The sequence below is a fragment of the Puntigrus tetrazona genome, chromosome 11 (assembly GCF_018831695.1).
Source record: "Puntigrus tetrazona isolate hp1 chromosome 11, ASM1883169v1, whole genome shotgun sequence".
In the NCBI taxonomy this organism is placed as follows: Eukaryota; Metazoa; Chordata; class Actinopteri; order Cypriniformes; family Cyprinidae; genus Puntigrus; species Puntigrus tetrazona.
The window spans coordinates 18,017,530-18,031,385 of NC_056709.1; the positions used below are offsets into that span (position 1 = coordinate 18,017,530).

General features: G+C 36.2%; 1 protein-coding gene across 1 annotated transcript in view; it reads right to left on the reverse strand.

Annotated features, from left to right (window-relative positions):
• tafa4b (TAFA chemokine like family member 4b) overlaps window positions 1-13,856 on the reverse strand; it is a 39,394-nt gene that overhangs the window by 9,041 nt on the left and 16,497 nt on the right. The window contains exon 4 of the mRNA XM_043251597.1: window positions 3,992-4,147. Within this exon, the coding sequence (XP_043107532.1) occupies window positions 3,992-4,147 (156 nt within the window). The remainder of the gene's footprint in view (window positions 1-3,991; window positions 4,148-13,856) is intronic.

Here is a 13,856-nt window from a genome sequence, read left to right on the forward strand (position 1 = left end):
CCATGAAATCATTGTGGGTTTTCTCCACATCTGCTGCATAAATGTAACCTCAGCCTTACATTGGCACAAGACATAGAGTAAGGTACAGGCTGATCGTGAATGGCGTGAGATAAACTGTTATTCTTGGTTGCGTGTTTCTAATCTAATACAACACTGGTGAGACTCATTTTGTTTAAATGTTTAAACGTGTGTGTACAAGGACCCAGAAACAATAGATGGAATCAGTACAGAAAATCAAGTCAGATTTCCCAAATAAATACTTTTAGAGCAAATTTTATTGCCTGAAAAAGCTACAAACCCATATTGAATTAGCTGACCAAACTGATTGGATGATCAGCGTATTTAACTTGTTTGTCACGTTTTACATCTAGGATTTCATCATTTACCTGCCTAAAAAGCAACATTTTTTATGCATTAGGATTATAAGGTCTTTGCCAAATGGAACTTTGAGAAAGGAAATTATTTGTAACAGCAAATATAGATGTATCCAAATGCCTCCAATCTAAAATATTTGTTTGTTTATAAATAATTCTAAACTTCTCCTAGATCTTGCAATCAGCTATATTCATTAATTCAATACATTTTAGACAGTCTTTATATGACCATCCTTGGCAATAAATTTTTATAGCTGTGCTAATCTCATATTAAGCTCGTATTAGCTTACTCTTTAATATTTAAAAAAAATAATATGTCATTATTTATTTATTATTAATGTACAGTAAGTCTGACTGCAAAACGAACCCTGAATCATGGACAAATGTCAGTGAACTGGATGCTGGACTTATTAGACAGGGTTTTGAAGTTCCTTTATGTGTTGCTGAGAACAGATACCCAAATCACAGATGGCAGAGGCTCAGAGGGGGCTCGCCTCAAGCCCCAAAGCAGAGAGCAAATCCTGGGCACACAGTGCAGAAAGAAAGGCCCTCATGCAAAGTGAAGCAGATCTCCCCACAGAGCGCCAAAGGGAATCTCTCTCTACCTTCCCTTTGCTCCTTCTAATGAGATTTTAATGGGCAGGTCGGTAGAGGCCCAAAGAGCTCACTGAGGAATGACTAGAGATACGGCCCCAGCCAGAACAGAGTACCAAAGGACCTCTACATCAGACCGCACAGATACTTAATCCCTTATTTATTACATTCCCATTGAATGAGATTTAAAGTCTAAGTTCTCGGTGCATCATTGATCAAATTCTGATCCTAGCTGATTTGCCATAAGGAGTTATATCTCAGCTCTCATCCTCTGAAGGTTTCAATGAAGTTTCTTTCAGCTCTTTCTAAGGCTCTTCTGTGGCTCTCACTGATATATGAATGCCCTCTAATGGCCATGCAGAGGAACAACACAATACAAATACCTAATACAGCAATTACATAAAAGAAGTATGGTCACACTTTAATTTAAGGTGCATTAATTTGTTGCATATTAATCGTCAGTAAGGTAGTTAAAATGAAGTAAATGGTAGGATTAGTGGTGTAGAATATTTGCACTAATAAACAGACAGCATGTTAATAACAGGCTTGCTAATAAGCAACGGTAACTCCCTGTAATATACCACAGTTCGCAATTACTCGCCTAACACGTTTTTTTTCTAAACACTTATTTAAATAAAAAATTAATTCACTGCTCAGTATCTGCTGTTTAAAGGTAAACTAAAGTGACATTTGCAGGATAAAATGCCCTGAGATTTTTATGTTTGAACGTTTACATGATCCTTCGGAAATCATTCTAATTATGCTCAAGAAACATTCATCATCATTATCAATGTTGAAACAGTTGTTCTGCATGATATTTTTGTCAAAACCCTACTGTATTTACAAATTTGCTTTGCATACTTTGAACCTTTAGCACAGAACCGATGCCATATGTGACACAAAGCATTTTCTCATGCTACACCACTATTTTTGGAGAGAAATTGCTTCTTTCTAGGAAAGCTACACAGCTTCTAAGCTACTGAAAAATGTAGTTAGTCATGTCACTACTTCTAGTTAGCTACTCTCCAGCTTTGCTCTGAGTATTAGATATTTATAAAGCTTCAGAAGTGGAGAATATGTTCTTATGTGACCTCCCTCCAGAGGGCTGTGCGGTCCTGAGGGAGAAAGTGAGACTGATGGCCTGAGGGATCTAGAGATCCAGCGATGTTGATAGAAGAAATGACCCTCACCACTCTCTCCTTCACTGCACAAAAACACAGGTCAATCATACTGACTCTCTTACATCAGCACAAAGCTAACACGACCTCTGATGTGAGTTCACGCACGGCCTCTCCAACTCTTTTTTTAACATTCAGTGTATACCAAAAATTTTAAAAGACAAAAAAAACTGCATAATATTGCACCCATGGACATAAATAATCAATGTCATAAACATATAATAATAGCAAGATTAGTATGTACATTAAAATTGCATTAGAAAACCAGAAAAAAACAGTATCATGGTTAAAAATAAATATATATTAAAAAACTTGTCTTATTATGTAGGCAAAAATTAAAGTAAATAATTAGGTACAGTATTTAAATAAAAAAAAATCTGATGAATTTATCCCTATTGTGTATTTTATCCTTTGTGTGTTATCCTTTTTATAGATTTTGGTTGCCTTTCTCTCGGTTACATCAGATTCCTTGTGCCTCCGTAATACAGACCTGCAGTCTCACATCTGTGGAAAATACAAAATGTGCATAGGACCCATTTTTGTCATTACATGAACTATAGTCAAAGAGAGCCATGAAAGTCATAACATGGAATACCTCCCCTGGTGCAACCCTCCCTACTTTCTATTGGGGTCTTTTGTCTCGGGTGTCAAAGAAGACAAAGAAGAAAAATGGCTGCCAGCGTTCGCCCTCTTACCTTCATAACTAAAGAGCGTACAGTATGACCGAAGGGACACATTTAAACCTCCTTCATCACCCAAACTACACTCTCTCGTCCTAAACCTTTAGGTAATGGAGAAGAGATGAAGCGGAGGACATTGTAGTCACATTTGTCACACGGATAATGGTTTTGAAATCAAAATACACCTAATATTTAGCAAAATCGGATACTTTTCCCAATGAAACCCATTCGCAATTGGCCATAAGAGACAGGTTAACATTAAGTATAAACGGTAACGTGTCTGTGATCATGCGTGAATGGGTCACATAAAATGAATGATAATACCGGGGGCCATCTTAACATTGTCATACTGTACTACACTACTGTTAATGTGCTTTTTTATTTTGCACAACCTCAAAAAATATGTACCTAGACTCATTAGAAATACATGGCTCTGCCGGCAATCAAGTTTGCATAGACATAGCAATGATATACCAGGTGGGCTACTGAGCAAGCTTACCGTGTTAAAAAATCCATAGACCTTAAATATGGAACAGATTATGTGATTCAGATACTGAAATGTATTAGTTTACAAAGTATGCATTACAGTAAACATGTTTAGAGGCCGTAGCATGGTATTTTGCAAGAATTGCTCAAACATTTGCCTTTATTCATCGATAACCTGCCCCTGTAATAATAATAATATGTTGGTGTCCAATTTTAACATTGAAAACTGATATTTTTGAATGACATCACATGCACAGCTTAATATGCATGAGTTTCTAATTTGGCAGGTTTACTCTGTAACTCGCAGCGCTGCATTTAAGCGATGAAAAGCTCCGGAAGGAACAAAAAAGCTCAAATCCGCATAAGGAAGTTAAAATAGCATGGCTGCATCGGCGAATATGTTTATATATTACTTTTGAATTTGTTAACACAAATGGGTAGGATTAGGTTTGGTGTAGGGAATATTTCCAACATGATATCTTTTTAGACACTCTGGTTATTTTCTCTCTGGACATTTCACTTTGAAACTAAGGTGCGTAAGTGTGGGGTTGCAGAAATGCATGTACGTATTTCCAATAAACCTGGGTTGCAATGTCACTTCGAAACTGCACTGAAATGTATGAATAGCTGTTTCTGTTTTTGCCAATAGGGAAATTAGCAAAACATGAAAAGCACTTACCCTCCACACAAGAAGGCTGTGCACGTGTGGTACCGGCCACCTGACCAGGGAAGCAGGAGCACTTGACGGTTTGTGAACGTTCCTCTATCTTGTTCTTATTGCAGCACCGGTGGATGGCCACCACCTCACAGGTTCCCTGCTTCACCTGGTACGAAGCTGCAGAAAAAAAAATCGAGATATTGAACTTTTTTCAGTTGAAGCAAATCATAAACATATTCACAAAAGGTGTTTTGCTCTGAGCAGATATCAGCACACGCAGCTCTTCTCTTCTCCTTCTGGAGAAGGTCTGTGCTTTCAGTTAGCAGAGCAAGACAGCAAGAGATCAAGAAAGGAAATGCCAACATTATTTGTGTATGTAAATAAACAAAGTTATGTAAAGGTTTGCTTATGGATTTAACCCTAACATTTAATAGTAATAACCCACCCAGTATAAGAAACATGTATATTTAATGAGAGTTGCAGCATCTAACAAATAGCTTAAGGGCTGCAGGGTCCAAGCCTTCACTCTTTTTCTTTCCCACTTCACCTAGCAGTACATACATAATGAACACAGAGCTCTGTTTTTCTGCTCATAGTGTAAATAAATCGCTTGAGCTTTTTTTTTTTCAGCCGGTCTAACATGAGTGCTCAATTACAACCGAGATTTGTCTCCAAGAAACGGCAGGCTCCTCTATATGCAGTACGGAGTGTGAGTATCAGCTAATGCCTCAATGTAGATGCAACGTGGTAATAATGCATCAAGACATGTTTAGACAGGTTACAACAGGTGGCTGAGAAAAATAACATATCCAAATAATTTAAATCACAATGTGGATGAAGTCATCAAATACTATTAGCAATCCTTAAGCGCAAAAGTAACTAGTCAGTCTGTTTTTGCCAATAAATTTATAGGCGGGATAACCATCTGCCCTGCTGTCATGAGAGAGAACAACCAAGTGACATGGATTTGAGCTGAACATTTATAAGTAGCTTTCTTCTCTTGCGACATTACTAGCCAACTTTAATTCACATTTTAATTCATTTTTGTGTTTGAAAACTTGAAACACGGGTCTAAAAACTTTTTTAAGGTGGACTTTATTGTAACTTGAGTTTTTATAAAGCTAGACAAAGACATATTTACATATAAAAAAGTACATATATAAAAAAGGAAAAGCAGCACAGTGGAAAACAAACAATCTCTAAGGTCAGTTTGAAATGTGTCTGATATTTAATAAAAGAAATGGAATGACCAGCAATGTCTAAAAATACATTAAACACACATTTCAGTGACACATACCATATCTTAAATACACAACTGTAAGAAATGCAAAAGGTCATACAATATATTGCCTCTGACAAAGTCCTCCCTTACTAGTTAAGAAGTGCTTTATATTTTGGAAAATATTTATATGATTATAAGTATATATATATATATATATATATATATATATATATATATATATATATATATATATATATATATATATATATGTGTGTGTATATGTATATATATATATATATATATATATATATATATATATATATATATATACAATATATATATATATATAGACATATATATATATATATATATATATATATATATATATATATATATATATATATATAATATATATTTAATACAAACATGCATTTGTATTCATATATACATAATAAATATACACAGTATACACACATTATTTAAATGCATTATTTTGAATGCAATTAATCATGATTCATCGTTTAACAGAACTAATATGTGTGTGTTTAGGAGTGTGTGTGTGTGTATCAGATGATTTTTAAAAAGTTTTACATTAAAAAAAAAATGAGCTTGAATCTGAGCTGATGTCTTGGCAACTTACTGGATTAAGGTTTAGGTTGAATGAAGTATAAGAAATGTAGTTGAGAAATATCCTAAAACATACGTAGTATATGCAGCATTTAATTTCTGTACTTTTGTGATCATTACATCAGATTACCTTAAATCATAAAATGCATGAACATTTTAGACATAATGCAAATAACAAATTATTATGAATAGCAACAATTAGCAATTCTGACATGATTCAATAATTGATGTGTATATATGATAGCTTTTCATTTTAGTTCTTGCATTAAAGTTAATAGTTCAATAAATATACTGTCTTTATAATGTTTCTAGGGAAATAATGCAAACTGATACATTTTTAAATGTACACTTTTATTATCCGTTCTGAACATAAGCTGGACATGGTGGTTCTACACACACACACACACACACCCACAGAGCAACATGATGGTTTCCATTTCATCAGGCCGTGAACTCGTTCTCCCGCTATGATGTGGAGTTTGTTTGACAGCTTCCTCCTGGGAAAGGTGTTGCTCCTCAGCTTAGAGAGGTCTCATTCTTTCTACTCTTCCTTCTCTTTTCATTTCCTTCTGTTCTCACCCCTCTACCTTCTTCCCCTGAGGCTCCACGTGTAGCCACATTACCCCATCACCATGTCCTCTCTGCCCAACACGGACCCCGCCGACTGGGCTTTAATTAGAGAAAGCGTGTGGAGTCCAGGGGGCGAATGCTTACAGGCCGGATGGCCATGTGCGTGCCGCTCAAGAGCACGGCGTGCTCCGTCTCTGTCAGCCCCGACATCACCGGATAAACAACAGATAAGGGCAGATCTCTAACTGTGACTATGACTGACACCATGGGGCCTCGCGTCGGATTCTGCGCGGGTATCGCAGAGATAATGAATGATGGATGGTGCGCTTCTGTATTGCGGCGTTGAGGGGATGGGGGATCTTTTTGGAACGAGAGGCACATGTGCGAATTTTAGCTGAAAAAGTGTATGTGACGTGTGTGTGTTTTTTTTTTACAGTATTGCATTACAGTATTGTATAAAATAGAATATAAAAATAGCTGTTTAAAAACTATAATCATATAGAAGTAATACTACACCATTATTCTTTGATAAAAAGTTATACAAATTTACTATTCTTTAATTAGGTTAAATACGGTTCAGTGTTTTTGCAGCAGGTACACCCATTACATTTTGAGTTATATTTTTTAAATATTTTGTAGCGTTGGTCATTCAGATCAGAGGTTTGGTTAAAAGTAATTTAAAGCTATCATTCTCAGACGGTTTGGGTTCAGGACCCAGATTTTACATTGAACGGTGACCAACAGAAAATGCACTGTGACCGGTGTGACCGGTCATCTAGTAGTCTGGCTCATACTTGCTTTTACTTTATACTTGGTTTTCAAGCATGAGGGCATGTTCTCTTCCATTAAATGAATCCTGTTTGACAGGATACAACATCTGACGGCGGAGGATATGTGAAGTGTATCACTTTTGAAAGTGTTCTCGTATCTCAAACAGCAGCATGTGGAGTGATGCTGAAGGCATGGGTTCAACTCTCTGAGACTCCAGGAACTGATAAAGTGAATGCTTTAAATAAAATGCAAGTTGCTTTAAATAAAAGTGTCTGCAAAACACGAATGTCTGTCAAAAACCTATGCAAGAAGTACTTGTATTCAGCAAGGGTGGATTAAACTGACCAAAAGTGAGAGTAAAGACATGTATAATGTTGCAAAAGAAATAATAAATGCTGTTTTGTTGTTTTAAAGAAACATCATTTCCAGATAAATATTAAGCAGTATAATTGCTTTCAGCATTAATTATAAGAAATGTATTTTAAGCAGCAAATCAGCATATTAAAATTATTTTTTGAAGGTTCATGTGACACTAAATACTGGGGTAATGGCTCCTAACAACAGTTTTGCCATCACAAAAATAAATGACACTTTAAAGTGCACTTATTATTGATTTTTTTATTGATTACCATTCATGAAGTGTGTAACACATCTCTAAGTGAATAAAACATCAAAGAAAGAGTTGACTCTAAATCGAGTCCCAAGCTAATTCATGTTTATGTTAACATGAAATATTAGGATATTGCCCGCCCACTTGACTTTCACTTAGATCTGAAAGAAAATGCAAATTCCTTTTCTGGCACAAGGTGCTGCTTTCGGACGTTGGACATTTTAGTGTTAAAAGCTCATAAACACTGCTAAAATCATCCAGTCACCGGAGGGGTTTGGAAAAAAATGAATTGCTTTGTGAGTCGTTGAACAAATACGGTAAAAATAAATGCATATTAGTCTTTTTTAACCAGCTGTTTAGGACAAAATATGAACCTTTCATAATTCATAACAGGGGTACTTTATTTTTTAAAATGCAGTGATTGCAAACAGTAATAATATTTCACAATATTGCTTCTTTTACTGTAATTTAAATTAAATAAAAAAGCCTTGTCGAGCATGAGAGTCTTTTCGACCCCAAACTTTTATATAGTAGCGTCCAAATAAATATGTTATGCTAGCAGGTTTTTTTTTCAAGCATTTATTGCTTTAAAGCGCCTGCAAATTATTTGGATTCTAATTGGAATTCATTTTTAAGAGTGTAGCCTTCCTGGAAGTCCAGCATATGTTCCAATTTGCACGTGTGCATTTGTGTGTGGGTTCTGTGCGCCTTGTTAGTGTGCAGAGAAGCAAGAGGTTGGAGGCTCAGCGCTCAGGGGAAGACACCTCATCACCACCAAACCCCAAGAACAAAGGCCATACTGACTTACTGGCATAATGGGGTCACAGGGGAGCACCAAGGCTACACAACCCACTTCCTTCCTAAGTAGTTTGCTTGCTTCCAATGACACACTCACGCGCATAACACAGCCCTTTATATACCATTAACAGTCATTTACGGTCAAATTGATGAGAAGTCCCCTGGGTTTTACAAAATACCGTGAGGAGAAATCGCCGGAAGAAGGTCTCACACTACCACTCCTGTCTTACACCTTCCTCACACACCGGCAGGCGTCACATCTTGGACACTCATCTGACACACATCCCTGGCCCTGAGGGCTATACAGAAGAAAAAAAAGAGCTCCGCAACATTTAGATTGCTTGTAGGCTAATTTGTAAACGCGGCATTAAGCTAATAATGACTGAACGGGCATGGAAAATTTGTGGTGTATGAACAGCTTAAATGCATCTGAATAAGCTTTTCTCTGTATCTGCCTCTTCTTACACACTTGGCAGCAGAAGTCATTTGTAAAATTCTCCGCCGCACCATTAAGCACAGTGAGCAGACTCCGGGGATAATCGTGCGTTTTTTGCGCGGCTTCTCCTCCAGGACCGCGTCGCTGGAATTAACCGCTCAGCATTCCACCATAGCCATCTTGTTCTGGATTTTAAAGCGCTGTTATGATGGTCTCAGAGTAATAAATCTCAGATCAGCCTGAAATCAAATAAGATTTCAAGCATGGCTAACTGTCTCTATCCCTGTGGCGGACGCATCTGGGTGTCGAGCTAAACGCCATTACCTTGAGCTGATGGGGCAGCCAGGCGATTGATATATTCTGACAGCGCGAGGCGGGTGAGCCTTTGTGCGATTTATCAAGAAGCATGTCTTTCTGCTGTCAATAGCCGACTAGCGTGACAGCACCAAAAGGGCAGACATTTTGTGACTTGGTTTGAAGGAACTTGGTTGATTGCGACTTAAGAAATTATGCACTAAGAGCAGGACTGTCCATGTAAGATTAATTACATTAAAACATAAAAAACATAATAATCCAAAGAGGCTTTACAGATGCAAAAGCACATACAACTTACTGAAATCACATGAATGTTTATTAAGATAATGACAAGAGCATAGTCTCAAACACATGCTAACATATGAGATACTTACAAGTCTATAAAAATTATTTTGCTTATTTCTGTATTTGATTAGCAAATGATGTTATCAGTTGAAGTTATCATATTTGTACAGTGACCAAAACTCTTGATTTTTCCTGACGTTTCTTTAGTTAAACATTTTAAACGTTTTTTTATGATTTAAAACATTCTGTTTATCTCCAAATTTTTAAATGCTTATCAATGTGAAATTAATGTGATTTTGTTTTTTAAAGAAGTATCTCATGCTCACAAAGTCTGCATTTGTTTATTAAAAAATATTAGTGAAATATTGCAATAAAAAAATGTAAAAAACATGTAATTTATTTATAGTGTTTTATTCATTATTTTCTGATCTACATTTTCAGCATCATTACTCCAGTCTTCAGAAACTATGCTAATATGTTGATGTGCTACTTACAGAAAAAGACATATGTTGAAAATAGTTGTAACCTACTGCTTTCTATTTTTGTGAAAACCTTATACTTTTTTCACCAGGATGAATAAAAAGTTAAAACCATTGGCTACAGCACTGTGCAGAAACGTTTTGCTTCCAGTAGCTGTACCGCACTGCTTTCCATCTGCCCGTCCGTAACTTTTTACTAATTTAAAATGAAGCATTCAGGATGTGAAATTCATAAAATAACACCTCATGCGATGACTGGTTCAAAAGAGAACCACGCAGTTACAGACGAACGTCTAAGTCCATGACGGAATTAAATGTGCAAGGTGACACAAAAAGAAACTAACAAGCTTTCTAACAAGAACCCCCGTAACGTACTACTCGAGCCCGGCTGACACACACCACCAGGTAATAGCTCCAGGTTAGCTGTTGTTTTTAATTGGATGTGTCAAATGTCACACACAGTCTTGAACAATGTTGCACGGACGTTTGAACTTTTGTGTTTAATCTTTATGTCATGAGTGTAAGAACGGACAGAACTGACACAGACCAAAGCACAGCTCACATAACACAAATGAGGTCTCAGAGTGGGTGTCCTTTGGCTCCAGGCGACTCACTTTGACACACTGTACTATATGGAGGCTGAAGCGGTGTGTCAAAAATGGCTACGAATGGTTCGCGTAGGCATGGAGAATGTGTGTATACTCATTAAATGCAATACGCGCTGGGACTTTGTTGGCCTTCGGTGTTGGCTATATAAGGGCCTATTACAGCAGACAGGAACAAAGGCAGCCGCTCACACGCTATTGTCTCTATTTACCTGCAAGCGTGGACAAGCATGGCAGGACACGCAAGACAAGAAAAAGTGGTTGTTAGTTATAGTGTCTGGTTTTAGTGTCAACCATCAGTCAATGGCCCTTGCCTCGTTTGGGTGAGATTCAGACCATCCGTTCCCATTAGTGTCCATGTTTTCACAGGAGAACTTTACAAATGACCCATTACTGTTTCTCATTCAGACACATGAGGGCTTATTCCTGTACTGGCATTTATAGAGCTTCGGAGCCACCATGTGGCCACAAGTTACACTGCAATGATGAACTTGCTCATCTCGAGGTACAAGTGACAAAGCCTGCTTATTAATTGGAAAATTTTAGCATTGCGCTGCTGAGATTTTGTGTAATACTTATAATATAATATAATAAGGTAATATCGTTACATGATTAAGACATACACATAAATATTTTACATAATACATTTTATTATTTTTTATGTAATATCATTTAAAAAAAAATCCTATTATTACTCCTGTGTCACATGATGTGCTCAATAAACATTTCTTTTTAACATCATCATAGTTAAAAATTCCTTAAAATACTGCATATTTTTTGAAGGTTCAAAGGAACCGACTTCATTTTAAATATAAATGTGTTTACTGTCATTTTTGATCAATTATTATAGGTTGCACTTTACAGTACATGCACTTGCACTTAGTCTACTTATCTGAGAAAGTACTCAAAAATGTAAGGTTAGGGTTAGGGGTACGTTCAGTGCCCAGTTATTGTAATTACTGTAACAACGTAGTCATTTGAATAATTTAATGCATTTAGTCATTTAGCCGATGCTTTTATCAAAAGTGATTTACAAATGAGGACAATGCAATCAAAAGAGCAATGATAAATTATATACTTTGCTATAAAAAAGTCTCTGTTAGCTTAACGCAGTACACGTAGCAAGGGTTTTTTTTATTATATAATGAAAGAAAACGATATAGCAAGTTAGTATTAGAGGCCTTTGTTTACTTGTTAATTGTATAATAAATAAAAAGAAAACAAATAGAATACAAAAAGATTAGAGAGGCTAGTTTTTATTTTATTTTTTTTTAAGAAAACAACCATTTAGTAAAATTAATAGAGTGCAAATCTAGAGTTAGAAGGCTTTATTTATTTAATATTAAAGTTAGAAGTGCTCGAGTAGATATTATTTTAATATGTATAGATTTATATGTAAATTCATAAGTAAACATCTCCATGTTTATTGCCTTTAAACTCCTTTTACGATTTTATGGGTGTTTTTGCATTTCTTTAAAAATCATTAACCCCAAGCTTAGTGAATGATATAAAAATATATTTTATAGTAAAATATTATACATTATAAACATACGGAAAGTGACCATTTAAATAGAGAATACTTAATTTGAATATAATAATATAACACATTTTTTCAACTTGCTTTTGATTGATTCTTTTAAGCCTGGTCACCTGTGCAAAAAAAAAAAAAAACACGCTTTATTTCGCAACCCACTTTTCCAACATCTAAATCTTTTTTTTCTTTTTTTTGTAGTCAGGTCAGGTTCTAGACTATCGAGGTACAAATAGCTGCTTTGTGCAGCGACTTGATGTAAAAAGTAACTCTGAAACTTTCCTCAACATAGACACCGCATGGCAAATAACCGAGCAACGAATCAATGAAAAGCGCTGGCAAAGCAATTTTCTGTTTTTGCCAACACTTCGCCGTTTTCTTTTGTCCTACCGAAAATGTGCAATTTCACAACAAACAACAAGTTTTTCCCCAATTAGCGAGAATCTTCCTTGAAATTAAGGATAAGGCTAAAACGAGTAATGACATCCACTTTGGTGGTATATGAAATGTGAAAACTCCGGTGACCTTCGCAACACGCCGCTGCTGTAATTAGCAGAGAGCTGATTAAAAACACCTCAGTTAGAAAAGTAACCTCTTCTCCCCGTCAAAATGAAAAGTAACATCATCAGTCAGACCAACTCGAGATGCTGGTGGCATTTCTGTGCCGGCAAAAAGGTCACCTTGCATTAGCAACAACTAAACAAAGAGAAGTCGTAATTAAAGAAAGTGTGATAATTAGCAGGAGCAACACTGACATTGGGGAAGGACTTTGCATAATATGAATGATTCAGCGAAAGAGCCGGAGTTTGACCTTTTGGCATGCTAAAATATTTATGTACTGCTGGTCACTTCGTCACCATGAGGGAAGCTTTCATGAATTATGCAAATCAGAATTAGTTAGCTCGTGGGTGTCAATTAGTGGGGGGAAGTGGACATTATTTTAGTTACCCTCCTTCTTTTTTCCGCAAAGATGGGTAGGTCTGTATCCGTGTGTGTGTGTGTGTGTGTAGAGGCACGCAGAGGTGTGACGATTTTATTACCTGACCATTTAAGATCATACATATTAATACAGTCATTACTGAATTGTCGCTTTGCTTAAAACTCCTTACTGCGGAGGAATGAAATCTAATGAAAAGAGTGACTTCGCTGCTGTCCATTTTAATATTACTGCGGGGCAGGAGCACTATCATATAAATATGATACGGGTGCAAACGACCTGCGTTTAATCTCCTGAACAGGACAGCGCTGACAATAACGGTAATTGTGTGTTTATATTAGAGGTCAAGCCATGTTAAATGTCCTTCATGGGCTGCAAAAACAAACTGAAAGGTTTACCGATGTCACGTTTACATTTATTGGGACTTTATTGTGATTTTTCGACACAATTTTTGTATAGGACTGGATTTAAACACGGTGAAACGTGTTAAAAAGAGAATGAAAGTAATGCAGTCTCTAATGGTAGTTAATTGGTTAGCTTAGTCACCGAGACAAGTGGAATAATTATTACAAATAAATTATTTTAACAGCAAAAAGAAAACATATTATGCCCATTTGTGCAATATGTAAAAGTCCCCAGAATGTGTCTTTGAAGTTTCAGCTCAAAATGCCCCACAGATCATTAATTCTATTAACTTGAA